The sequence below is a fragment of the Scyliorhinus canicula genome, chromosome 12 (genome assembly GCF_902713615.1).
Source record: "Scyliorhinus canicula chromosome 12, sScyCan1.1, whole genome shotgun sequence".
Lineage (NCBI taxonomy): Eukaryota > Metazoa > Chordata > Chondrichthyes > Carcharhiniformes > Scyliorhinidae > Scyliorhinus > Scyliorhinus canicula.
The window spans coordinates 26,794,960-26,819,676 of NC_052157.1; the positions used below are offsets into that span (position 1 = coordinate 26,794,960).

At 53.2% G+C, this 24,717-nt stretch overlaps 1 protein-coding gene across 1 annotated transcript in view; it reads left to right on the forward strand.

Moving 5' to 3' along the window:
- Positions 1–24,717, forward strand: part of LOC119974891 (protein FAM227B-like) — a 396,828-nt gene that overhangs the window by 7,662 nt on the left and 364,449 nt on the right. The window contains exon 3 of the mRNA XM_038814226.1: positions 1,309–1,555. Within this exon, the coding sequence (XP_038670154.1) occupies positions 1,309–1,555 (247 nt within the window). The remainder of the gene's footprint in view (positions 1–1,308; positions 1,556–24,717) is intronic.

Consider the following 24,717-nt stretch of genomic DNA (forward strand, 5'->3'; position numbering starts at 1 on the left):
CTTTAAAATTGTTGCCAAAGAAATTAGGGTTGGTTAAACTGATTTGCCTTTCTTGTCTGTGGCATCTTGCCTTTGCTTGGTGGCTACCTTTATAATCTCCTAGAGATTTATATCACATTATGTGGAAGTAATAACAAGAGGACTACCAGTTAATTGCGCTTTCCATATTATTAAAAACTAGTGGAGGTGGGGATTTGGGGTGGCACAGCTGTGAGACCCAAGAGAGGGCAGGATAGGGTGTTGGAGACGTTAGAGAGGAGTGGATGTCGGCACCTTGTGGAATGTTTTCCCAATGGGAACAGGGGATCCTGCTAACATTCCTGTCCGGCAGGAGCCTCCACAGTGAAAGCCGCCAAGCTATTTTCCTTCCTACTGCTCTGTTCCTGCCCTGTCAACCTTTATCATTGAGAACCCTACAATTCAAACATAGAGCAGCCATGTCAATCAGAAGTTACAATGAGGGTGGAGCCGGGAGTGTAGGAGGCGAGAGAGGCTGGTGTTTTGGCCTTTGCGTCCCTAGTAGCCCGGCGGAGGATCTTGCTACAGTGGAAGGATGCGAGACCCCCAAGCGTGGAGACCTGGATCAATGACATGGCGGGTTTTATTAAGCTGGAGAAGGTCAAATTCGCCCTGAGAGGATCGGTACAAGGGTTCTTTAAGCGGTGGCAGCCTTTCCTCAACTAGGCCAGCAGCAGAAGCAGCAACCCAGGGGGGGGGGGGGGGGGGGGGGTGTTGACTATGTTTATTTTATTTTATTTATTTTCAAGTTCTCTTGTTGTTTACCGGGTTTGGGGGGGGGGGGGGGTAGGGGGGCTCGATATATGTGCTTTTACAGTCTTGGGGGTGTTATGCTTATTATGTTGTTTTATTGGACTTTGTTACTGTTTGTTGTTATATATTTTGTAAAAATTTTCAATAAAAATTATTTAAAAAAAAGAAGTTACAATGAGAATGCTAGAAAGTATCAAATGGAAACAATCATGTGATTACTACCAGCTAGTGAGATTGCTGTAAAGAATCATGAACATTTTAGGGCCATATGATCACAATTACATGTGAGGATGGGAGAAGTAATTTGAGGAATTGGAAACATCACATAATTACTATTGAGAATTGCACAACAGGAAAACACCAAATTAACCAAATTATGGCACTTTAATAAATGGAAAAATATTTTCTTAGTCTCAATCTACCTAAAATCCTGATTTATCAGTGATGCTTTACATAACAATGATTACATTTTAGAATTAAAAATATTTTACCTAACTACATATTTTAGTTTGTGACATTTATTATTTTTTTATATAGAATAATTGGCCAGCATTACCCCGTGATGAAGATGAGTTTCAACAAAGTATTCAGCCTGATATATTTAGTTCATATGAATCAACTGTACAATACATTCGTGAACATGTACCTTTTGAGATGGAGGTTATTGACAACATTGGACAAAGAATTGATCTGTTTGTATCCCGATTGGAAAAATATTCCTCAAAACTCCTGTCGGATGAACCCAGGGAATCCAAGGACACTCGTTTCTATGTACGGACACATGGTAATACGTTTGTGCTTACTTCAGTATTGATCTTGCACCAACTACATCTTGAAAAATAAAAAAGTGCTGGAAATACTTAGCAGCTCATATAGCATCTGTAGTCGAAGGAAAAACAGTTAAGAGGCAGGTTTTTCAAAGACTGATGAGGGTAGGAGCAGAGGCAGGGAGGCCCAGAATTTCACTCCGCCAGTCAGCATGCTGGTTTGCTGGCACTATCACACCCCCAAATTATTTTTGAGAAGACTGGGTGGAACGTAAAGGAAACAGAGAAACCCCTGTTAGGATGAAGTGCTGCCCTGTCCTGGCTCCTGCCTGTCGGCTGCCTCCCCATATCGGCTGTATTTCTGCCATAGTGTGGATCCAAATTAATTGGGTGGCAAGTATGCTCCTTGGCCATGAATTAGCCACCTCACCAAAGATTGTGGTGGGTGTGTCATAACCATGCGTTTTGGAGTTAGGGTCCAGAAGTGATCATGACATCGGGGTCCTAAACCTAAATGGAAAATAAGCCCAATGTTTCAGGTTGATGACTTTACATCCGGAACGTAATACTACCGCACGGAAGGTAGTTGGAGGTAATGATTTTGCCTCAGACAGTCTGATTGTTTGTGAACCGTATATTTCAAAAACCAGTGACAGATTTCATCAAACCGTGGTACACAGGTTATGGCCCAAGATAGAACTGATTAAACTTTGATGAAGGTGCAGACCTGGATTAGGATTCTAGGATTTTTTTTAAAGGATTCGTTAACATTGAGGGATAGGGCAAATTGACTTTTTTCTGAAAATGTTGTGAGTTGCTTCATATAGAAAGCTGTTAAAGGAAACATTTGTAAGGGCTACAAGGCTGGAAACAGATGAAGACTGTGAGGAAGGAACTTAAAAAAAGAGTCAGGACTGCTAAAAGGGGTAATGAAAACTTGTCGCAGGGGAGACGTAGTTGGCAAAGATTGTCTGAGAGCCAGCGAGAGAATATTGGGAAGAAGGGTTTGAATGCCAGTCTGCTGGCAGGGTTGAGCAGAACGATAGATGCATTGGCAGGGAAGATGGTGGAGGCAAGTCCGATAGGTGGGGCCGCCTGTATAACGGTAGAGACACCGGTGGAGGTGATGCCGGTGGAATTTGGACCACAATTCAGGAAGCATTTTGGGAGGTGATGCGACCATCAATTCACGCGAAACAAGGAGTTGAAGTAAACTGTGGCTTTAATCGACTAGAACAGTGCCTGCCTGCGACTGCTCTGCTACTGAGACCGCCTACAGGGCTACTGCTCTTTATATCTCCCCTCAATGGGAAGAACCAGGGCCGGAGCCCACAAAGGCACCAACATGATACATCACAGGTAAAACCTTACAATGGTCCATAGGTGGAGCCCTCATGGGCAATAGCGTGGTACAGTTACATACATGGTGAATGGTTAATGCAATACGTTCACCACATTCACCCCCTGTTAAAAAAATGAAGTCTGGCGGGGGTGAAGGGTTCACAGGTTCAGCCTGTCCGGCGCCCGGATCGCGCGCTGTGATCGCCAAAGCTCTGGTATCGCAGCTGGCCCGGGTGTCAAACTCATCCGTGCGGGCATGGGTAGTGAAGTTGCCGGTGCGGGTACAGATGCGGACTCCGGGAGCATGTCTTCTGGAGCTTCGTTCCTGTGGGTCACATGAAGGGGGGGGGGGGGGGGGGGGGGGGGGGTGCGGATGCCATATAGGGGCGGGGCCTTGGACAGCATAGGTTGGGCGGGGTAAGTTGGGGTGGCGGTGGTAGTGGAACCTGCGGGCGCTAGGTCCCGGAGTGAAACCTTATCCTGTTGGCCGTCGGGGTGTTCTATGTATGCGTACTGGGGGTTGGTGTGTTGGAGCTGAACCCTCTTGACCAGGGGGTCGGACTTATGGCTCCTGACGTGTTTGCGGAGTAGGACGGGCCCCGGTATCTTCAGCCAGGATGGAAGCGAGGCCCCAGAGGTGGATTTCCTGGGGAAAACAAACAGGAGGCCATGAAGGGTCTCGTTTGTGGCCGTGCAAAGGAGGGACCTAATAGGGTGGAGTGTGTCGATGAGGACCTCCTGCCAGTGGGAGACTGGGAGATTCCTAGACCGTAGGGCCTGGAGGACGGCCTTCCAGACCGTCGCGTTCTCCCTCTCCACCTGCTCGTTTCCCCGGCGGTTATATCTGGTAGTCCTGCTCGAGGCGATGCCCTTACTGAGTAGGTACTGATGCAGTTTGTCGCTCATGATCGACGAGTCCCAGTCACTATGAACATACGTGGGGAAACCAAACAGGGTGAAGACACCCTGATGACGGTGGCGGCAGTCATGTCGGGGCAGGGGATTGCAAAGGGGAAACGGGAGAATTCGTCAATGACGTTGAGGAAATACGTTTTGCGGTTGGTGGAGGGGAGGGACCCTTTGAAATCGATACTGAGGTGCTCAAAGGGCTGGGAATCCTTTACCAAGTGGGCCTTATCCGGTCGATAGAAGTGCGGCTTGCACTCCGCGCAGATCGGGCAGTCCCTGGTCATGACTCTGACCTCCTCAGTGGAGTAGGGCAGGTTGCGGGCCTTGATGTAGTGGAGAAGCCGGGTGACTCCCGGGTGGCAGAGGTCATCGTGGATAGCCCGGAGTCGGTCAACTTGCGCGCTGGCACATGTACCGCGGGACAGAGCACCTGGGGGCTCGTTGAGCTTCCCAGGACGATATACTATATCGGAATTATAGGTGGAGAGTGCGATCCTCCACCTCAAGATCTTATCGTTCTTGATTTTGCCCCGCTGCGTATTATCGAACATGAAGGATACCGATCGTTGGTCGGTGATGAGGGTAAACCTCCTACCAGCGAGGTAGTGCCTCCAGTGTCGCATGGCTTCCACGATGGCTTGGTCTTCTTTTTCGACTGAGGAGTGTCAAATTTCAGAGGTGGTGAGGGTACGTGAAAAAAATGCTACTAGCTTGCCTGCCTGATTGAGGGTAGCAGTGAGGGCGACCTCTGACGCGTTGCTTTCCACCTGGAAGGGGACGGACTCGTCCATCCCGCGCATCGTGGCTTTGGCGATGTCCACCTTGATGCAGTTGAAAGTCTGGCGGGTCTCGGCCGCCAGTGGGAAGATGGTGGCCTTGATTAGTGGGTGGGCTTTGTCCGCATAGCTGGGGACCCACTGGGAGTAATAGGAAAAGAACCCGAGGCACCTTTAAGGGGAGGGTCGACTTTTAGTGTCGCAAGGCTACATACGGTGAGTGGGGGTAGGGGCCCGCCGAATTTCAGAGTTAGGCTCTTCAGGTTACACTGGAAATCCAGTCCCAACAGGAGAGGAGCGCAGAGGTCGGGGAGTACATATAACTTGAAATCGGTGTACTCGGCGCCCTGTCTTGCTAGGGTTGCAGTTGTATTGCTAGTGCACTCCCGGATCTGCACCGAGTGCGATCCAGAAGCGAGGGAGATGGTTTGGTGCGCCGGGAAGATTGAGAGCGAGCAGCATCTGACCATGTCTGGATGAATAAAGCTCTCCGTGCTCCCGGAGTCGAACAGGCAAGGTGTTTCGTGTCCATTTACCCGGACGGTCATCATGGAGCTCTGGAGGTGTTTGGGTCGCGACTGGTCCAGGGTGACCGCGCTGAGTTGCGGGTAGCCGACGTGGTCGGGGGTGCTGGGGTGGTCCCAAGATGGCTGCCCCCGCCGGTCGCACAGGTCGGGCGGTGTTACAGATGGCAACCAAGATGGCGGCACCTGTCGGTTGCACGTGTCGGGTGGTGAGAAAGATGGCATCCAAGATGCCGGCCCCCACGAGTCGCACACGGCGGGCTGCGTGGGCGAGGATGGCCAAGATGACGGCCCCCGTGAGTCGTACACGTTGTGCAGGTTTGGAGATGGCTGCCCCCACGGACAGCACAAGGCCGATGATGCGTCCGGGGGCGGAGCCGGCAGGCAAGCTCCTGCACTGCGGGCCTGAGAGTCTGAGGGTCGGGCCTGCGATTTTGAGGGTTTGGACCTGGCCAGGCAGACCTTAGTAAAATGTCCTTTTTTCCCCGCAGTCGCTGCAGCTCATATTCCGGGCCGGGCAGCGCTGCCTGAGGTGCTGATGCTGGCCACAGAAATAGCAGGCCTGGGGTACTGTTTGGTTAGGGTCCACGAGGGGGTTGCGTCATCAGACAGGAATGCGTTGAGGCTTTGGAACACGACTTCTAGGGAGGAGGGTAGCTTTACCGTCTCTTCCAGGTCTAGGGCACCCTTCTAGAGTAGGCGCTGTCTCACGTAGTTGGACCTGACTCCAGCCACGTAGGCGTCCCGGACGGCGAGGTCCACATGTTGAGTGGCCGTGAAGGCCTAGTAGTTGCAACTTCGCGCAAGGACTTTGAGGTCACGTAGGTACTCCTCCAGCGATTCCCTGGGGCGTTGGCAGCAAGTAGTGAGGAGATGCCACGCGTACACCTCGTTCACTGGCCTTACATATAGACGCTTCAGCATCATGAAGGCGTCTGCATAGGTGGAAGCTTCCGCGAGATGTACAGAGATTCGATGACGCACCCGGGCATGGAGGAGGCTCAGCTTCTGATTGTTGGAGACGGAAGGCGAGAAGGAGGCTGCAAGGTCGGCCTCGAAACAGCGGAGCCACTGCAAAAAAATCCCTTTCGCCTCCGCGGCTTGCGGGTCAAGTTCCAGTCGGTCAGGTTTGAGGGCCGATTCCATTGTGGTGTTGTAGTCGATTAAAGTGATGTGACCATCAATTCACGCGAAAAAAGGAGTTGAAGTAAACTGTGGCTTTAATCGACTAGAACAATGCCTGCCTGCGACAACGCAGAATCTCCGAACAGAAACTTATAGCCAAGTTCCGCAGTACGGCCTCACCCTGGACCTTTGGTTCATGTTGTAGTACATTCACCCCCCACCATCTGGCCTGGGCTTGCGAAATCCTACCCACTGGGGCTTTTCACAGTAACTTCATTAAAGCCTACTTGTGACAATAAGCAATTATAATATAATAATAATGTCCTGGCTTGAGACAATTCACACCTCTTTAACCTGGGATTACCCCTCTCTCTGGATCTGTACAGACTTAATTACCTGCAAATGCTCGCATTTAAAGCATTGTCTTACATCTTTGACTTTGTCGATATATATGTTTCTGGAATCTACCTCCTCATTCACCTGAGGGAGGAGCAGTGCTCCGAAAGCTAGTGATTTGAAACAAATGTCATGTGAGAGTACCTTTAAGAAATGGGTGTTTATAAATGGGTGTGTATATAAATATCTGTAGTGAGTGTACCTTTAAGAAATGGATGTTTATTATTGCAGTGATGTCAGAGAGTGGGTGAAAAGAACAAAGAACAAAGAAAATTACAGCACAGGAACAGGCCCTTCGGCCCTCCCAGCCTGCGCCGATCCAGATCCTTTATCTAAACCTGTTGCCTATTTTCCAAGGTCTACTTCTCTCTGTTCCCCACCCGTTCATATATCTGTCCAGATGATGCTATCGTGCCCGCCTCTACCACCTCTACTGGCAAAGCATTCCAGGCACCCACCACCCTCTGTGTAAAAAACTTTCCACGCACGTCTCCCTTAAACTTTTCCCCTCTCACCTTGAAATCGTGACCCCTTGTAATTGACACCCCCACTCTTGGAAAAAGCTTGTTGCTATCCACCCTGTCCATACCTCTCATAATTTTATAGGCCTCAATCAGGTCTCCCCTCAACCTCCGTCTTTCCAATGAAAACAATCCTAATCTACTCAACCTTTCTTCATAGCTAGCACCCTCCATACCAGGCAACATCCTGGTGAACTTCCTCTGCACCCTCTTTAAAGCATCCACATCCTTCTGGTAATGTGGCGACCAGAACTGCATGCAGTATTCCAAATGTGGCCTAACCAATGTCCGATACAACTGTAACATAACCTGCCGACTCTTGTACTCAATACCCCATTCGATGAAGGCAAGCATGCTGTATGCCTTCTTGACCACTCTATCGACCTGCGTTGCCACCTTCAGGGTACAATGGACCTGAACTCCCAGATCTCTCTGTACATCAATTTTCCCCAGGACTCTTCCATTGACCATATAGTCTGCTCTTGAATTAGATCTTCCAAAATGCATCACCTCGCATTTGCCTGGATTGACCTCCATCTGCCATTTCTCTGCCCAACTCTCCAATCTATCTATATTTTGCTGTATTCTCTGACAGTCTGCCTCGCTATCTGCAACTCCACCAATCTTAGTATCATCTGCAAACTTGCTCAGACCACTTATACCTCGTCCAGATCATTTATGTATACCACAAACAACAGTGGTCCGAGCACGGATCCCTGCGGAACACCACTAGTCACCTTTCTCCATTTTGAGACACTCCCTTCCACCACTACTCTCTGTCTCCTGTTGCCCAGCCAGTTCTTTATCCATCTAGCTAGTACACCCTGAACCCCATACAACTTCACTTTTTCCATCAACCTGCCATGGGAAACTTTATTAAATGCTTTACTGAAGTCCATGTATATGACATCTACGGCCCTTCCCTCATCAATTAACTTTGTCACTTCCTCAAAGAATTCTATTAGGTTTGTAAGACATGACCTTCCCTGCACAAAACCATGCTGCCTATCACTGATAAGTCTATTTTCTTCCAAATGTGAATAGATCCTATCCCTCAGTATCTTCTCCAACAGTTTGCCTACCACTGACATCAAGCTCACAGGTCTATAATTCCCTGGATTACCCTGCTACCCTTCTTAAACAAAGGGACAACATTAGCAATTCTCCAGTCCTCTGGGACCTCACCCGTGCTCAAGGATGCTGCAAAGATATCTGTTAAGGCCCCAGCTATGTCGTCCCTCGCTTCCCTCAGTAACCTGGGATAGATCCCATCCGGTCCTGGGGACTTATCGACCTTAATGTCTTTTAGAATACCCAAAGCCTCCCCCTTCCTTATGCCGACATGACCTAGAGTATTTAAACATCCATCCCTAACCTCAACATCCATCATGTCCCTCTCCTTGGTGAATACCGATGCAAAGTACTCATTAAGAAGCTCACTCATTTTCTCTGACTCCATGCATAAATTCCCTCTTTTGTCTTTGAGTGGGCCAATCCCTTCTCTAGTTACCCTCTTGCTCTTTATATACAAATAAAAGGCTTTGGGATTTTCCTTAACCCTGTTAGCCAAAGATATTTCATGACCCCTTTTAGCCCTCTTTATTGCACGTTTGAGATTTGTCCTACTTTCCCGATATTCCTCCAAAGCTTCATCAGTTTTGAGTTGCCTCGATCTTATGTATGCTTCCTTTTTCATTTTAGCTAGTCTCACAATTCCACCCGTCATCCACGGTTCCCTAATCTTGCCATTTCTATTTATCATTGTCTTTTTAAAAGAAAAATAATTTTTATTGATGCCGGCCTATTTCCTACCGTTCCGCCAGGAGGTCCAGGAAAGGCTGCCACCGCCTATAGAATCCTTGTACTGATCCCCTCAGGGCAAATTTCACCTTCTCCAATTTAATGAAACCCGCCATATCATTGATCCAGGCCTCTACGCTTGGGGGCCTCGCATCCTTCCATTGAAGCAAGATCCTCCGCCGGGCTACTAGGGACGCAAAGGCCAGAACACCGGCCTCTTTCGCCTCCTGCACTCCCGGCTCCACTGCAACCCCAAAAATTGCGAGTCCCCAGCCTGGCCTGACCCTGGATACCACCACCCTCGACACCGTCCTTGCTACCCCCTTCCAAAACTCCCCTAGCGCTGGGCATGCCCAAAACATATGGGCGTGGTTCGCTGGGCTCCCCGAGCACCTAGCACACCTGTCCTTGCCTCCGAAAAACCTACTCATCCTCGTCCCAGTCATGTGGGCCCGATGCAGCACCTTGAACTGTATGAGGTTAAGCCGCGCACAGGAAGAGGAGGAATTCACTCCCTCCAGAGCATCCGCCCACGTCCCCTCCTCAATCTCCTCACCCAGCTCCTCTTCCCATTTACCCTTCAGTTCCTCCACCGAGGCCTCGTCTACCTCCTGCATTACCCGGTATATGTCCGAAATCCTCCCTCCTCCAACCCACACCCCCGAGAGCAACCGATCCCGCACCCCTCGTGGCGGCAGCAAGGTTGAACCCCCCCACCTGCTGCCTGGCAAACGCCCTCACCTGCATGTACCTAAACATGTTCCCTGGGGGGAGCCCAAACTTCCCTTCTAACTCCCCCAAGCTCGCGAACCTCCCCTCCACAAACAGGTCCCTCAATCTCCTAACCCCTGCCCTGTGCCAGCCCAGAAATCCGCCATCAATGCTCCCTGGGACAAACCGGTGGTTCCCCCGTATCGGGGCCTCCATCGAGCCCCCCACTTCTCCCCTATGTCGTCTCCATTGCCCCCAAATTTTGAGGGTAGCCGCCACCACCGGGCTCGTGGTATACCTCGTTGGGGGGAGCGGCAACGGCGCCGTTACCAGCACCTCCAGGTTCGTGCCCACACAGGACGCCACCTCCATCCTCTTCCATGCTGCCCCTTCCCCGTCCATTACCCACTTACGCACCATCGCTGCGTTGGCAGCCCAATAGTACCCACAGAGGTTGGGCAACGCCAGCCCCCCCCTATCCCTGCCCCGTTCCAGGATCACCCTTCTCGCCCATGCGCCCACACAAATCCTGTAATACTTCTGTTGACCCTCCTAAAAAAGGCCTTCGGGATAAGGATGGGGAGGCACTGGAACAGGAACAAAAACCTCGGGAGCACCGTCATCTTAACGGACTGCACCCTCTCCGCCAGTGACAGCGGTAACATATCCCACCTCTTAAACTCCCCCTCCATCTGCTCCACGAACCTTGTGAGGCTGAGCTTGTGCAGGGCCCCCCAACTCCCAGCCACCTGGATCCCTAGGTACCTGAAGCTCTTCCCTGCCTGCTTCAGTGGGAGCGTACCAATCCCCTCTTCTTGATCCCCTGGATGCACCACAAACAACCCACTTTTGCCCAGGTTCAACTTATACCCAGAGAAACCCCCGAATTCACTAAGAATCCTCATTACCTCCGGCATCCCCCTCATCGGGTCCACCACATACAGCAACAGTCGTCCGCATACAGCGACACTCGATGCTCCTCCCCACCCCGCACCAGGCCCCTCCACTTCCCTGACTCCCTCAATGCCATGGCCAGGGGCTCAATCGCCAACACGAAGAGCAAGGGGGTCAGGGGGCACCCCGTCTCGTCCCCCGGTACAGCCGAAAGTACTCCGACCTCCTCCTATTTGTGGCTACACTCGCCATCGGGGCCTCGTAGAGCAGCCTCACCCACCGGATAAACCCCTCCCCAAACCCAAACCTCTCCAGCACCTCCCACAAATACTCCCACTCAACCCTATCAGAGGCCTTCTCCATATCCAATGCCACCACTATCTCCGCCTCCCCTTCCATGGCCGGCATCATGAAATTGAGGAGCCTTCGCACGTTCGCATTCAACTGCCTTCCCTTGACAAACCCCGTCTGGTCCTCATGGATGACCTCGGGCACGCAATCCTCTATTCTAGTGGCCAGGATCTTTGCCAGCAGCTTAGCGTCGGCGTTTAGCAGCGAAATCGGCCTATATGACTGCAGAGGGTCCTTGTCCCGCTTCAGGATCAAGGAAATCAGCGCCCGTGACATAGTTGGGGGCAAAGCCCCCCCCCCCCCTCCCTTGCCTCGTTAAAGGTCCGGACCAACAGGGGGCCCAACAGGTCCAGATACCTTTTATAAAATTCCGCCGGAAACCCGTCCGGCCCCGGCGCCTTCCCCGACTGCATGCTCCCTATCCCTTTGACGACCTCATCCAGCTCGATCGGCGCCCCCAGTCCCTCCACCTGCTCCTCCTCCACCCTCAGGAATCGCAGCTTATCCAAGAAATCCGATTGCAGCTCGATCGGCGCCCCATTCCACCCCCCTCCACCGGGGGTTCCGACCGGTACAGTTCCCCATAGAAGTCTCTGAAGACCCCATTAACATCTACTCCCCTCCGCACCACCTTCCCAGCCTTATCCGTCACTCCCCCAATCTCCCTAGCCACGTCCCGCTTTCGGAGCTGGTGTGCCAGCATCCTGCTCATCTTCTCCCCATACTTATACACCGCCCTCTGTGCTTTCCTCCACTGAGCTTCCGCCTTTCTGGTAGTCAATAGGTCGAATCTGGCCTGAAGGCTACGCCTCTCCCCCAGCAATCCCTCCTCTGGAGCCTCCGCATATCTCCTATCCACCCGCACCATCTCCCCTATCAGTTTCACCCTCTCCCTCTGCTCCCCCCTCTCCCTATGGGTTCGGATGGAGATCAATAATTCCCCCCTCATCACCGCCTTCAATGCCTCCCAGACCGTCGCCACTCAGACCTCCCCGTTGTCATTGGCCTCAAGGTACCTCTCGATACACCCCCGGACCCTCTCAGCCACCTCCTCATCTGCCAGCAGCCCTACCTCCAAGCACCAGAGCGGACATTGGCCCCTCTCTTCCCCCAGCCCGAGGTCCACCCAGTGCGGGGCATGATCTGAAATGGCAATGGCGGAGTATTCCACATCCTCCACCCTCGAAACCAACCCCCTGCTCAGGACAAAAAAATCAATCCTCGAGTAGGCCTTATGTACGTGGGAGAAAAACGAGTACTCCCTGGCCCTTGGCCTCGCAAACCTCCAGGGATCCATCCCCCTCCATAAATCCCCTCAACACCTTAGCCGCCGCAGGCCTCCTACCCTTCCGGGACTTGGATCGATCCAATGGGGGATCCAGTCCCATGTTGATGTCCCCCCCCATGATCAGACCCCCCACCTCCAGGTTCGGAATGCGGCCCAACATACGCCGTATAAACCCCGCATCGTCCCAATTTGGGGCGTAAACATTCACCAACACCACCCGCTCCCCCTGCAGCTTGCCACTCACCATCACATATCTCCAGCCACTGTCAGCCACCACATTTAACGCCTCAAATGACACCTTCTTCCCCACCAGGATCGCCACCTCCCTACTCTTCTCATCCAGCCCTGAGTGAAATACTTGGCCCACCCATCCCTTCCTCAGCCGAACCTGGTACACCACTCTCAGATGTGTCTCCTGGAGCATGGCCACATCCGCCTTCAGCCCCTTCAGGTGCGCAAATACCCGGGCCCGTTTGACCGGCCCATTCAGCCCCCTCACATTCCAGGTTATCAGCCGGATCAGAGGGCTCCCTGCCCCCCTCCCCTGCCGATTAGCCACACCCCATCCCTTGCCCACCACCGGCCAGCGTCCCCCGCTCTGCCAGTTTCCCACGGTGGCAACACCCCCCCTCCAGCACCCTCCAGCTCCTCCAGCTCCTTCCTGACCGTTTCAGCAGCAACCCGGTACCCCCCCTGATGTGCCATCAATTGTACGCGAGGCGAGTGATTGACCAAAGTCAGGCTTTAATTGACTAGAACACAGCTCTGCGATCGTCTACAATGGAAAGGGCCAATCGTCAGGCGTCTGACCATTTATACCTCGTTAATAGAGGCGTGGTTAACTCAGCCTCTTGGCCAATCGGTCGAGAGGCACATGACCGACGAGGGCCAATGGTAAGCCGACGTTCTGGCCCAATGGCAGACGAGTATGCAGATCATATCACCACACCCCCCCCCTAACTTCTGCTGACCCCGGCGACTCCCGCCCTACCTCCGACTCCTCCCCACGTGGGACTACCCCTCCTCCATCGTGCCCGTCAATGGGTTCTCCTCCCCCCCCCCCCCCCTGCTCTTCCGCGGGAAAAGAAAACAGCCAGCAAAGACCCGTGCTTCTCAGCCCCGACCCCGCCCCCACCATCTCCCAGCGCCGGAAACCCGCAGAAAGCCCGCGCTTTCGCCCTGCCCGGCCCCGCCTCCTCCAGTGCTACTCCCATTGTCAGTCCCCCCCACCAGCTCCCCGAACTCCCCATTTACCCCCCTGCCCGAACCCGTCCACCAGACCCCTACAGAAAAACCCATATAGAAAAGACAAATCGACAACACCCCACCCACCCTAAGGCCAACCCACATCTTACATTAAACCAAGCAAATACAAATACAGTATTATACAACATCCCCCATCTTAGACCCTCAGTTTGAGTCCAATTTCTTAGCCTGTACAAAGGCCCACGCTTCCTCCGGGGACTCAAAATAATGGTGCCGATCCTTATAGGTGACCCACAGACGCGCCGGCTGCAACATGCCGAACTTCACACGCCGTCTATGGAGCACCGCCTTCGTCCGGTTAAACCCGGCCCTCCGCTTCACCACCTCCGCACTCCAGTCCTGGAAGATCCGCACCTCCGTGTTCTCCCACTTGCTGCTCCGCTCCTTCTTGGCCCACCGGAGCACACACTTACGATCCACGAACCAATGAAACCGCACCAACACCACCCGCGTCGGCTCGTTCGGCTTGGGCCTCCTAGCCAGAATTCTGTGGGCCCCTCTAACTCCAGGGGCCCCTGGAAGGACCCAGCCCCCATCAGCGAGTTTAACATTACCGCCACATAGGCCGCCAGGTCCGACCCCTCCAGCCCCTCCGTGAGGCCCAGGATCCGCACATTCTTCCTCCTTGACCGGTTGTCCAGCTCCTCGAACCGCTCCTGCCATCTTTTATGGAGCGTCTCGTGCATCTCCACCTTCCCCGTGACGGCCACAACCTCATCCTCCCATTCGGAGGCCTGCTGCTGCAGCTCCCGGATCGCAGCCCCCTGGGCTGTCTGGGTCTCCATCAGCTCCCTGTTGGTTACCTTCAACGACTCCAGCAGCTCCAACTTAAGCTCCTGGAAGCAGCGCAGCAGAGTCGCCTGCTGTTCCTGAGCCCACTGCCTCAGCTCCTCAAGGCCTCTGCCGGCCGCCATTTTGTCTTCCTTCCCCCGCTTTTTCAGGGGTACTTTCTCCGTTTTTCTCCTTACCCCACTCCTGGTCCGGACCATAGGACCGTAGGGGTCGACTCCTGTCCTCTTCCCACGTCGGGATTTGCCGACACAGCTCCGTTGGGTGCCCTGAAAAGAGCCCCAAAGTCCGTTTTCAGCGGGAGCTGCCGAATGTGCGGCTTAGCTCCGCATTGCCGCCACCGGAAGTCCTCTATTTCTCATTGTCACAGGAACATGTCTGTCCTGCACTCTAATCAACCTTTCCTTTAAAGACTCCCACATTTGAAATGTGGATTTACCCTTAAACAGCTGCTCCCAATCCACATTCCCGAGCTCCTGCCGAATTTTGTTATAGTTGGCCTTTCTCCAATTTAGCACTCTTCCTTTAGGTCCTAAAGTTTAGGACCACTCTCGTCTTTGTCCATGAGTATTCTCAAACTTATGGAATTGTGATCGCTATTCCCAAAGTAATCGCCGACTGAAACGTCAACCACCTGGCCGGGATCATTCCCCAATACCAGGTCCAGTATGGCCCCTTCCCAAGTTGGACTATTTACATACTGCTCTAAAAAAACTCTCCTGGATGCTTCTTACAAATTCTGCTCCACCTTCGCCTCCAACACTACATGAGTCCCATTCAATGTTGGGGAAGTTAAAATCTCCCATCACAACCACCCTATCGCTCCTACATTGTTCTATAATCTGTCTACATATTTGTACCTCTACTTCACGCTCGCTTTTGGGAGGCCTATAGTAAAGTACCAACAATGTTACTGCACCCTTCCTATTTCTCAGCTCTATCCATATTGCCTCAGTGCTCGAATCCTCCATCGGTTGGGTGGAGCTGGGCTGTCTGTCAGCTTTTTACTTTCATTGTAGGCTGTTTGCTGCAGGGTGTGTTTTAGTTTTGTTTACAGTGTTGGAGCTGAAGCCAGACAAAGCAGGTGTACTGATGTTCTCTCTGCCATGAAAAGACTATCTCTTGATCATTTGGTGAATTCAGAATTATAAATGTTCTCAGTAGTGAATGTAAACCTAATGTGCTTCTGTTAAAAGGTGTTTCGTCTTCTGGATGTTGTTTGGGAAGTTATTAAGGATTACTTAGTGTTGTATTCTTTGGGGGTTGTATTTGAATTGATAGTTGCTGAGATGTTCACTGTATGTTTTAAAAGTTTAACTTGAGTTCATAGAATAAACATTGTTTTGCTTTAAAAAATACTTTTCCATTTCTGCTGTACTACACCTGGGGTGGGATTCTTCGACCCCCCCACCGGGTCGGAGAATCGCCGGGGGTCGGCGTGAATCCCGCCCCGCCGGCTGCTGAATTCTCTGGCACTGGTATTGCCCTTGGTATTATGGGAGGCTCTGAAAGTGGTGGTGAGGGGGGGGGGGGGGGGGGGGGGGGGGCCAACAATTGGGTAAAAGGCGCAGATGGACAGGAGCAAGGGAGGAATGTGAGTGGTTTGTGAATGAGATATTGGACGTGGATGCAAAGCATTTGAAGGATCCTACTCCAAAGTTTTTGGCCAATAGCTGTTGCAGACACAATTTGATCTGGTGTCCATGGATAAGGCGGTGTGGCAGTTGAGATGGATGCAGGGGGCAGTGTGCGAGTACGGGGAGAAGGCCAGCCGTCTAGTGGTGAGCCAGCTGAGGCAGCAGGCTGCTTCATGGGAAGTTATCCCGGTTCGAGAGAGAGGGGAGGGAGCTGATGCCGGAGAAGCTGAATGAAGTGTTTGAAGCATTTTATAAAACATTGTATACCTAGAAGTCGCTGGAGGATGATTTGGACATAGCAAAGTTTTTGGAGGAGTTGGAGTGTCCCAGGGTGGAGGAGGAAGATCGCAAAGAGTTGGAGAAGCTATTGGGATGGAGAAGGTTAGTTGGATGATAGGGAGTATGCGGTTGGGGAAGGCTGCAAAATGTATGAAAAGTTTGCAGACCGATTGGTGCCTTTGCTGGTGGAGGTATTTGAAGACTCGGTGGCCTCGGGGGTCGCTCCCAGACGTAGACGTCCATTTCACTTTTGTTGATAAAGGACAAGGTCCCAGTGGAGTGTGGGTCATATTGGCCAATCTCTTTTTAAAAAAAATTTTTTATTGGCATTTCTCATATTCATAAACAATTGTATATATACATCACAATTTTATTACCTGCACTGATTTACTTTATTGTACAGAGAGGTTTATTTTGTCCTTTGTTTAGCTGACCCTATATACATTTAGCTGCCCTCTGGATTGGTCTATAGTTCCTCCCCTTCTCCGTTGCCCTTCCCCCATCTCCCCTGTGTTTTGCTTTTATTTTCAGGGAAAGTGGGGGGCTACCCCCTCCCTCCTCTTCTCTTATGGTTTTGCCCACCTTCCTTTTGTCCCCCTTGGGTTGCGCAGTCCTTTGGTTCCTCATCTATCTTGGTTTTTTATTTTTAACTTACACCTCGTGGCTGGCCTCGAATAGGTTTTGAACCAGGCCAACAAACTGCCCCCAAGTATTCAGGAAACCTTCCTCCGACCCTCGAATGGCATATTTAATCTCCAGGTGGAGAAATTCCGAGAGGTCAGCGAGCCAGTCTGCAGCTGTGGGTGGTGCTGATTGCCAGCCGAGCAGGATTCTCCGGCGTGCGATTAGGGAAGTGAAAGCAAGGATGTGATCCCCTTCCCCATGTGTAGTTCTGGCTGCTCCGATACCCCAAAGATTGCCACTATCGGGCATGGCTTCACCCTCACCCCCACAACCTTGGACATTGCCTCAGAGAAGGCCGTCCAGAACCCAGCAAGCTTGGGACAAGCCCAGAACATGTGGGTGTGGTTGGCCGGGCCCCTCTGGCACCGTTCACATTTATCCTTCATCTCCGGGAAGAACCTGCTCATTCGGTTTCTGGTCAGGTGAGCTCTGTGCAGCACTTTGAGCTGCATTAGGCTTAGCCTTGCACAGGAGGAGGTGGAGTTCGCCCTGCTCAATGCGTCGCTCCAGAGTCCCCACCCTACCTCAGCCACAGTTCGTCCTCCCATTTGTGTCTCGTCTCATCCAGTGGTGTTCAGGCTCTGTCCAGTAGCTGTCCGTATATTTTCCCACATAGCCCCCACTTCTCGATGCTTGTACCTATCAGGTCCTATGTGGTTTCTGGGGCCCTTGGGTACCCTACTGTTTCTTTGCGGAGGAAGTGTTTTATTTGGAGGTGTCTCATTTCCTGTCCTTTTGCTAGTTTCCACTTCTTTGTCAGTTCGTCTAGTGTCGCCAGTGTCCCTACGTAAAAGTTCCTGACCGTCAGTGTGCCTCCGTCCTGCCTCCTTCTTTTGAAGATGGTATCTAGCATGGCAGGGGGGGAATCTGTGATTGCCACAGATGGGGGCCATGGGGGACATTTTATTTAGCCCAAGTGTTGTCTCAGCTGGGTCCACGTTCTCAAGGTGGCTGCTACCACTGGGCTCGTTGTGTATCTTGTTGAGGAGGATAGGAGTGCTGCTGTGGCCAGTGCCCAGATGGTTGTTCCTTTACAGGATGCCTCCTCCAACTGTACCCAGTTTGTGCCGGGTTCTTGTACCCATCCCCTCACTCTTTCTGTCGTTGCTGCCCAGTGGTAGTATTGTAGGTTTGGTAAAGCCAAGCCCCTTTTGATTTTCCTTCTTTGCAGTGTCGGTTTGGGAATTGTTCAGTTGAGAATTTGCAGTATTGCCATCAGTCCCTCCTGTGACTTTGAGACATAGAGGAGCAGGTTATCTGCATAGAGTGAAACTCTGTGCTCTCTGTCTCCTCTCCGGATGCCATTCCAGCTTTTCACGTCCCGCAGGGCTATTGCCAGGGGTTCGATCGCTAGCGCGAACAAGAGTGGGGACAGGGGCAGCCCTGTCTTGTTCCTCCCTGTATCTGAAAGTATTCAGAGCTGGTGGTGTTAGTTCGGACACTCGCTTTGGGAGCATTGTACAGGAGCCTCACCCAGGCGGTGAACCCCCCTCCTAGCCCAAACCGTTCCAGTACCTCGAGGAGGTACTTGCATTTGTCTCTGTCGAAGGCCTTTTCTGTGTCCAGGGAGACGATAATCTCTGGTGTTCTCACCCCGAAGGGGGTCATTATTACGTTCACCATTCACCTGATGTTCGCTGTGAGCTGCTTACTCTTGACAAAGCCCGTTTGGTCCTCTGCGACAACCTCTAGTACGCAGCCCTCCAGCCTTTTGGCCAGGACCTTTGCCAGCATTTTCGTGTCTACATTCTTTCAGTGAAATGGGTCTGTATGACCCACATTCCGTCAAGTCTTTACCTTTTTTGGGTATCAGTGAAATTGTGGCCTTCGCTAGCATGGGGTGCCGCTTGCCAGTGAGTCTGTGCATACTGGCCAATTTCACTGTTAATTGTGGGTACAAAGATTCTGGCGAAGGTTCAGGTGCTCAGGTTGGAGGGGTGTCTCCCGCAGATGGTTGGGGAGGATTGAACGAGTTTTGTGAAGGGTAGGCGATTATCTTCCAATGTGCGGCGCCTACTGAATGTGGTCTTCTCTCAGGAGGGGTGGGGGGTGAAACAAGAAGTGATAGGGCCGTTAGATGCAGAGAAGGCTTTTGATAGGATAGAGTGGGGTACTTGTTTGTGGTGTTGGAGAGGTTTGGGATAGGGCCTAAGTTTGTGCCCTGAGTCAAACTGTTGTACAATAACCAAAGGCCAGTGTTCAGACAAATAATGTCAGCTCGGGTTATTTTCGGTTGTATAGGGAACAAGGCAAGGGTTCCCTTTGTCCTCCCTCCTATTCACGTTGGTGATTGAGCCGTTGACCAACGCTTTGAGACATTTGGATAAGCGGAGGGGGCTTGGCGGGGGGGGGGGGGGGGGGGGGGGGGCGGTGGGTGGGGGGGGGGGTGGAAGGAGCAGAAGGCGTTGTTTTATGCCGATGATCTTTTGTTGAACATTATGGATCTGGATCCCATGATGGGGGAGATCAAGATCCCTTTGTAGACTCTTTGGATAAATTCAATGGAAAAACTGCTGCCTGGGGTTGGCTGAGCAAGTGCTGTTTAAATAAATAAATAATGGGTTTCCAGTGGAATATTATAAAAAATTCAAGGATAAGCTGGCATCCTTTGTCGTGTTATTCACCCTGGGGTAACATGGACTGCAACTGGATGCAGTTGTACTTGAAAGTAGTCTCCAAACTGTGATGTTAGTTCAATACGCTTTATTGAACTTGTTAAGCAGTGCACACAGTTTGCTGTGGGTTTGACACTCTACTAATCTAAGCATGCTTGTTATAACAAACTAGACCAGACTAGCTCTGAGCCATGTGTAGGAGGTGCTAACTGATATATACACCCTGACTGTCATTACAGTTGTCACCAGTGGAAAGAGGCAGAGTGTTGATGCCTTGTGTGTTTTATAGTGAGAGACCACCTTCTAGTGTTCTGCCTGGTGATTGGTTGTGTTCTGTCCTGTGTGTTGATTGGCTGTACTGGGTGTCTGTCACTGCCTGTCTGTATCTCATTATGTGCATGAGTGCATATCATGACACCCCTGATGGTGGGGATGTCTGAAGAGGTGATAGGGAAGGGGGTGTTGCCACAAGCTTTGGAGCAGGCATCGATTTCCCGCTTGCTAAAAAAAGATAAGGATACGACAGAGTGTGGGTCGTATAGGTCCATATAACTTCTGAATGTGGACACAAAAGTACTGGCGAAGGTACTGGTGGGTAGGCTGGAGGAGTGCCTCACCAAACGAGATAGGTGAAGATCAGACGGGGTTCATGATAGGGAGGCAGCTTTTCAAACATTGGAAGGGTATTGACCGTCGTTATGGCACTGGCAATGGGGAAGGAAACAGAGGTGGTTGTGGCACTGGACACTGAGAAGGCATTCGACCGGGTAGAATGGGGTTACTTGATGGATTCTGGAGCGGTTTGGAATTGGATCAAGATTTGTGAACTGGGTAAAGCTATATAAAGAGTCGAGGGCGAGTGTCCGCAAAAACAAAATCAGCTCGAGATATTTTTCTCTCCACGTGGGACTAGGCAGGGATGTCCAATGTCCCCCCTGCTGTTTGCACTCGCAATTGAGCCGTTGGCCATCGCATTATGAAGTTCGGGGGTATGGAAAGGAATAGTGCGGGGGGGGGGGGGGTGGTGGAAGAGCATAGAAAGTCTTTATATGCCGATGACTTGCTGTTATACGTGTCGGAACCGAGTGTGTCGATAGGGGGAATATTGGAGCTGCATCGAGTGTTTGGGTCTTTCTCGGGATACAAACTAAATGAAATCAAAATCGCTTATTGTCACAATTAGGCTTCAAATTAAGTTACTGTGAAAAGCCCCTAGTCGCTTCCGGCACCTGTTCGGGGAGGCTGGTACGGGAATTGAACCGCACTGCTGGCCTGCCTTGATCTGATTGCAAAGCCAGCGATTTAGCCCTGTGCTAAACCAGCCCCTTAGCTCTAGTTTGGTGGGCAGCACGGTAGCATGGTGGTTAGCATAAATGCTTCACAACTCCAGGGTCCCAGGTTCGATTCCCGGCTGGGTCACTGTCTGTGCGGAGTCTGCACGTCCTCCCCGTGTGTGCGTGGGTTTCCTCCGGGTGCTCCGGTTTCCTCCCACAGTCCAAAGATGTGCGGGTTAGGTGGATTGGCCATGATAAATTGCCCTTAGTGTCCTAAATAATCTAAGGTTAATGGGGGTTGTTGGGTTACTGGTATAGGGTGGATACGTGGGATTGAGTAGGGTGATCATTGCTCGGCACAACATAGAGGGCCGAAGGGCCTCTTCTGTGCTGTACTGTTCTATCTATGTTTCTATGAGAGTGAAAGTTGATCTGGCAAGGTGGGATGGTCTCCCTCTCACTGGCGGGTCGGGTACAGGCGGTTAAAATGACGTGTTGCTGCGATTTTTGTTTATTTTTCAATGCCTGCCGATTTTCCTGCCAAAAGCTTTTTTCAGAGAGATTGAGGGAAAGATGACGTCATTTATATGGGGAGGGAAGGAGGCCAGAGTTAGAAAGATGCTACTACAGAGGGGAAAGCAGACAATGGGTTTGGGTCTTCTGAACCTGATATATTACTACAGGGTGGCGAATGTGGAGAAGGTGCGGAGCTGGGTAAGAAGGGAGAATGATTCCCAGTGGGTCAGAATGGAGGATAGTTTGTGCAGGGGGTGAAAGCACTAGCAACAGCGCCGTGTGTGCGTGGGTTTCCTCCGGGTGCTCCGGTTTCCTCCCACAGTCCAAAGATGTGCGGGTTAGGTGGATTGGCCAGGCTAAATTGCCCTTAGTGTCCTAAAAAAATAATGTTAATGGGGGTTGTTGGGTTACTGGTATAGGGTGGATACGTGGGCTTGAGTAGGGTGATCATTGCTCGGCACAACATTGAGGGCCGAAGGGCCTGTTCTGTGCTGTACTGTTAATTAATTCTAAGCGCCGCTCCCAATAGCCCCGGGGAAGTACTCAGGGAGTCCGGTAATAATAGCTTCATTGAGAATTTGGAGGCAGTTTCGCCAACGCTTTGGGTTGGGGGCACGGACAAGGGAAATGATTAAGTGGGGTTACGGGATGGGGTAGACTCGTGGGTTTAGGTAGGGTGCTTTTTCCAGGGGCTGGTGCAGGCACGATGGGCCAAATGGACTCCATCTGCACTGTAAAGTCTGAGGGCGGAATTCTCCCCCCCCACGCCAGGTGGGAGAATCGCCGGGGCGCTGCGCGAGTCCCGCCATGCCGCCCCGGCACCCGCACGCGATTCTCCCACCCCCACAAACCAGCGCGGCGAGATTCACAGCTGGCCGTTGGGAGAATCACTGCTCGCCGTTTGTAACAGGCGAGCGGTGATTCTCCGGCCTGGATGGGCCGAGCGGCCGGCCCAACATGACAGGTTCCCGCCGGAGCCGTCCACACCTGGTCGCTGCCGGCGGGATCAGCGCGGGAATGGTGGGGGGAGGTGGGGGGGGGGGGGAGGAGGGGGGTCCAGCACCGGGAGGGGCCTCAAAAGGGGTCTGGGCCGGCCTCTCTGAAGGTGGAACTCCTTTCCTCTGTTGTCCCGCAAGATCCATCCGACATTTCTTGCGGGGCGGCTGCAGGACGACAGCAACCTGCGCATGCACGGGTGACGTCATTTACGCGGCGCCGCTTTTAAGCGGCACCATGGCCCGGCGCGCGTAAATGACACGGCGCCGCTCCTAGCCCCCCGGGGGTGGGAGAATAGGGGGCAGGGAGCGGCCTCCGACGCCGGAGTGAAACGCTCCGGTTTTCACTCCGGCGTCAGGACTCGGCGCGATTCTCCGCTGCCCAGGCCAAGTGGGAGAATTGCGGGAGGGCCGCTCTGTACCCCCCGCGATTCTCCCCTCCCCCCCCCCCCCCCCCCCGGCTCGGAGAATCGCGGGTCGCCGTTTTTCACGGCCTGCCGCTCCCGACCTGTTCAGGCCAGCGGCAACCACACCTGGTCGCTGCCGGCGTGAACACAGCGCAAAAGATGAGTATGGGGCCTGTGTGGGGGGCATAGAGGGGAGCGAGCACCACGGCCGTGCTCGGGAGGGTCTGGCCCATGATCGGTGCCCACCAAGAGACGCACTCTTTCCCCTCCGCTGCCCCGCAAGTTCAAGCTGCCACGTCGTGCGGGGCAGCGGAGGGGTAGACGGCAACCGGGCATGCGCGGGTTGGAGCCGGCCATTAGGTGCCGACGGCCACGTCATTCTCGGTGCGCCGCCTTGACGCCGGCGTCAAGGCCCGGCGGCCGAGATTTACGAAAGGCCGCTACTAGCCCCCCCGGGGGGAGGGGGGAATAGGGAGCGAGAAGCGGCCTCCGACACCGTCGTGAAATACTCCGGGTTTCACGACGGCGTCGGGCATTGCGGAAAATTCCGCCCTTAGTCACCCGATGGGAGAATTGCGGCCTGGGGTGGAATTCTCCGCAACGGCTGACACCATCGTGATACCCGGAGTGTTTCACGATGGCGTTGGAGGCCGCTCCTCGCCCCCTATTCTCCCCCCCGGGGGGCTAGGAGCGGCGTTGGGAGGAACTCGGCCGCCGGGCCTTGACGCTGGCATCAAGGCCCTGCGCACCGAGATTGACGTGGCCGGCGGCGCCTAATGACGCCAGCCACGCAGGCGCATGTTGCCGTCTTCCCCTCCGCTGTCCCGCAAGACTTGGCGGGGCGGCGGAGGGGAAAGAATGCATCTCTTGGAGACGCCGGCCCGATGATCGGTGGGCACCGATCGCGGGCCAGGCCCCTCCCGAGCACGGCCGTGGTGCTTGCTCCCCTCTCCACCCCCCACAGGCCCCAAACTCACTTTTTGCGATATGTTCATGCTGGCAGCGACCAGGTGTGGTTGCCGCCGGCGTGAACAGGTCGGGAACGGCAGGCCGCTCGGCCCATCCGGGCCGGAGAATCACGGGTCGCCGTTTTTCTCGGCGACCCGCGATTCTTCGAGCGCCGTGTCGCAAAACGCGACACGCCATTTTGGGGGGGGGTGGGAGAATTGCGGGGGGTGCCAGAGCGGCCCTCCCACGATTCTCCCACCCGGCTTGGGCAGCAGAGAATCGCGCCCCCGATTTGTGACGGTCCCTGCCTTCTCAACTTTGCCACTTAGGTGTTGTGTGGTGATTCTCAGGTTAAATCACCACCAGTCAGCTCTCCCCATCAAAAGGGAAAGCAAGCTATGGTCATCTGAGACTACGGCATCTTTATCGTTACATTTTACATTAAAAAAAGCTAATTAGGTGTGAATTAGGTGTGAAACACTTTGAAATGTGCTGAGAACATGATAAGACACCATGGGGGCGATTCCCCAATATTGAGCCCAAATGGTCGCCCCGTCATGAACGCCGTCGTGAACGCCGTCGTGCCCCAGGGGGGGCCAGCACGGCGCTGGAGCGGTTTACGCCGCTCCAGCCTCCTTTCCCGGCGCCAAATGGGCGCCGCGCCAACCTGCGCATGCGCGGGGGACTTCTTTAGCACACCGGCCCCGACTCAAAATGGAGTCGAGTTACAGGGGCCGGTGTGCCAGAAAGTAGGCCCGGGGGGGGGAGGAGAGGCCGGCATGCCGATCGGTGGGCCCTGATCGCGGGCCAGAACCCATCGGAGGTCCCCCCCCACAGGCCGCCCCCCGACCGTTCGCGCAGAGTTCCCGCCGGCAGCGACCAGGGGTGAATGGCGCCGGTGGGAGTCTGCCGTACCGGCGCAGCCGCTCGGTCCATTCGGGCCGGAGAATCGGAGATTCCCGCGGCCGACGTCTCGCCAAACGCGCTGGTGCAAATAGAACCGATTTTCCGCACCTCGGAGAATCACGCGCCGGCATCGGGCCGTCGTGGCGCGGTTGCGCCAATTCTCTGGCCTGGCACGGGGCTCAAAGAATCGCCCCACCATATACAATGCACGATTTGTCTTTCCGATC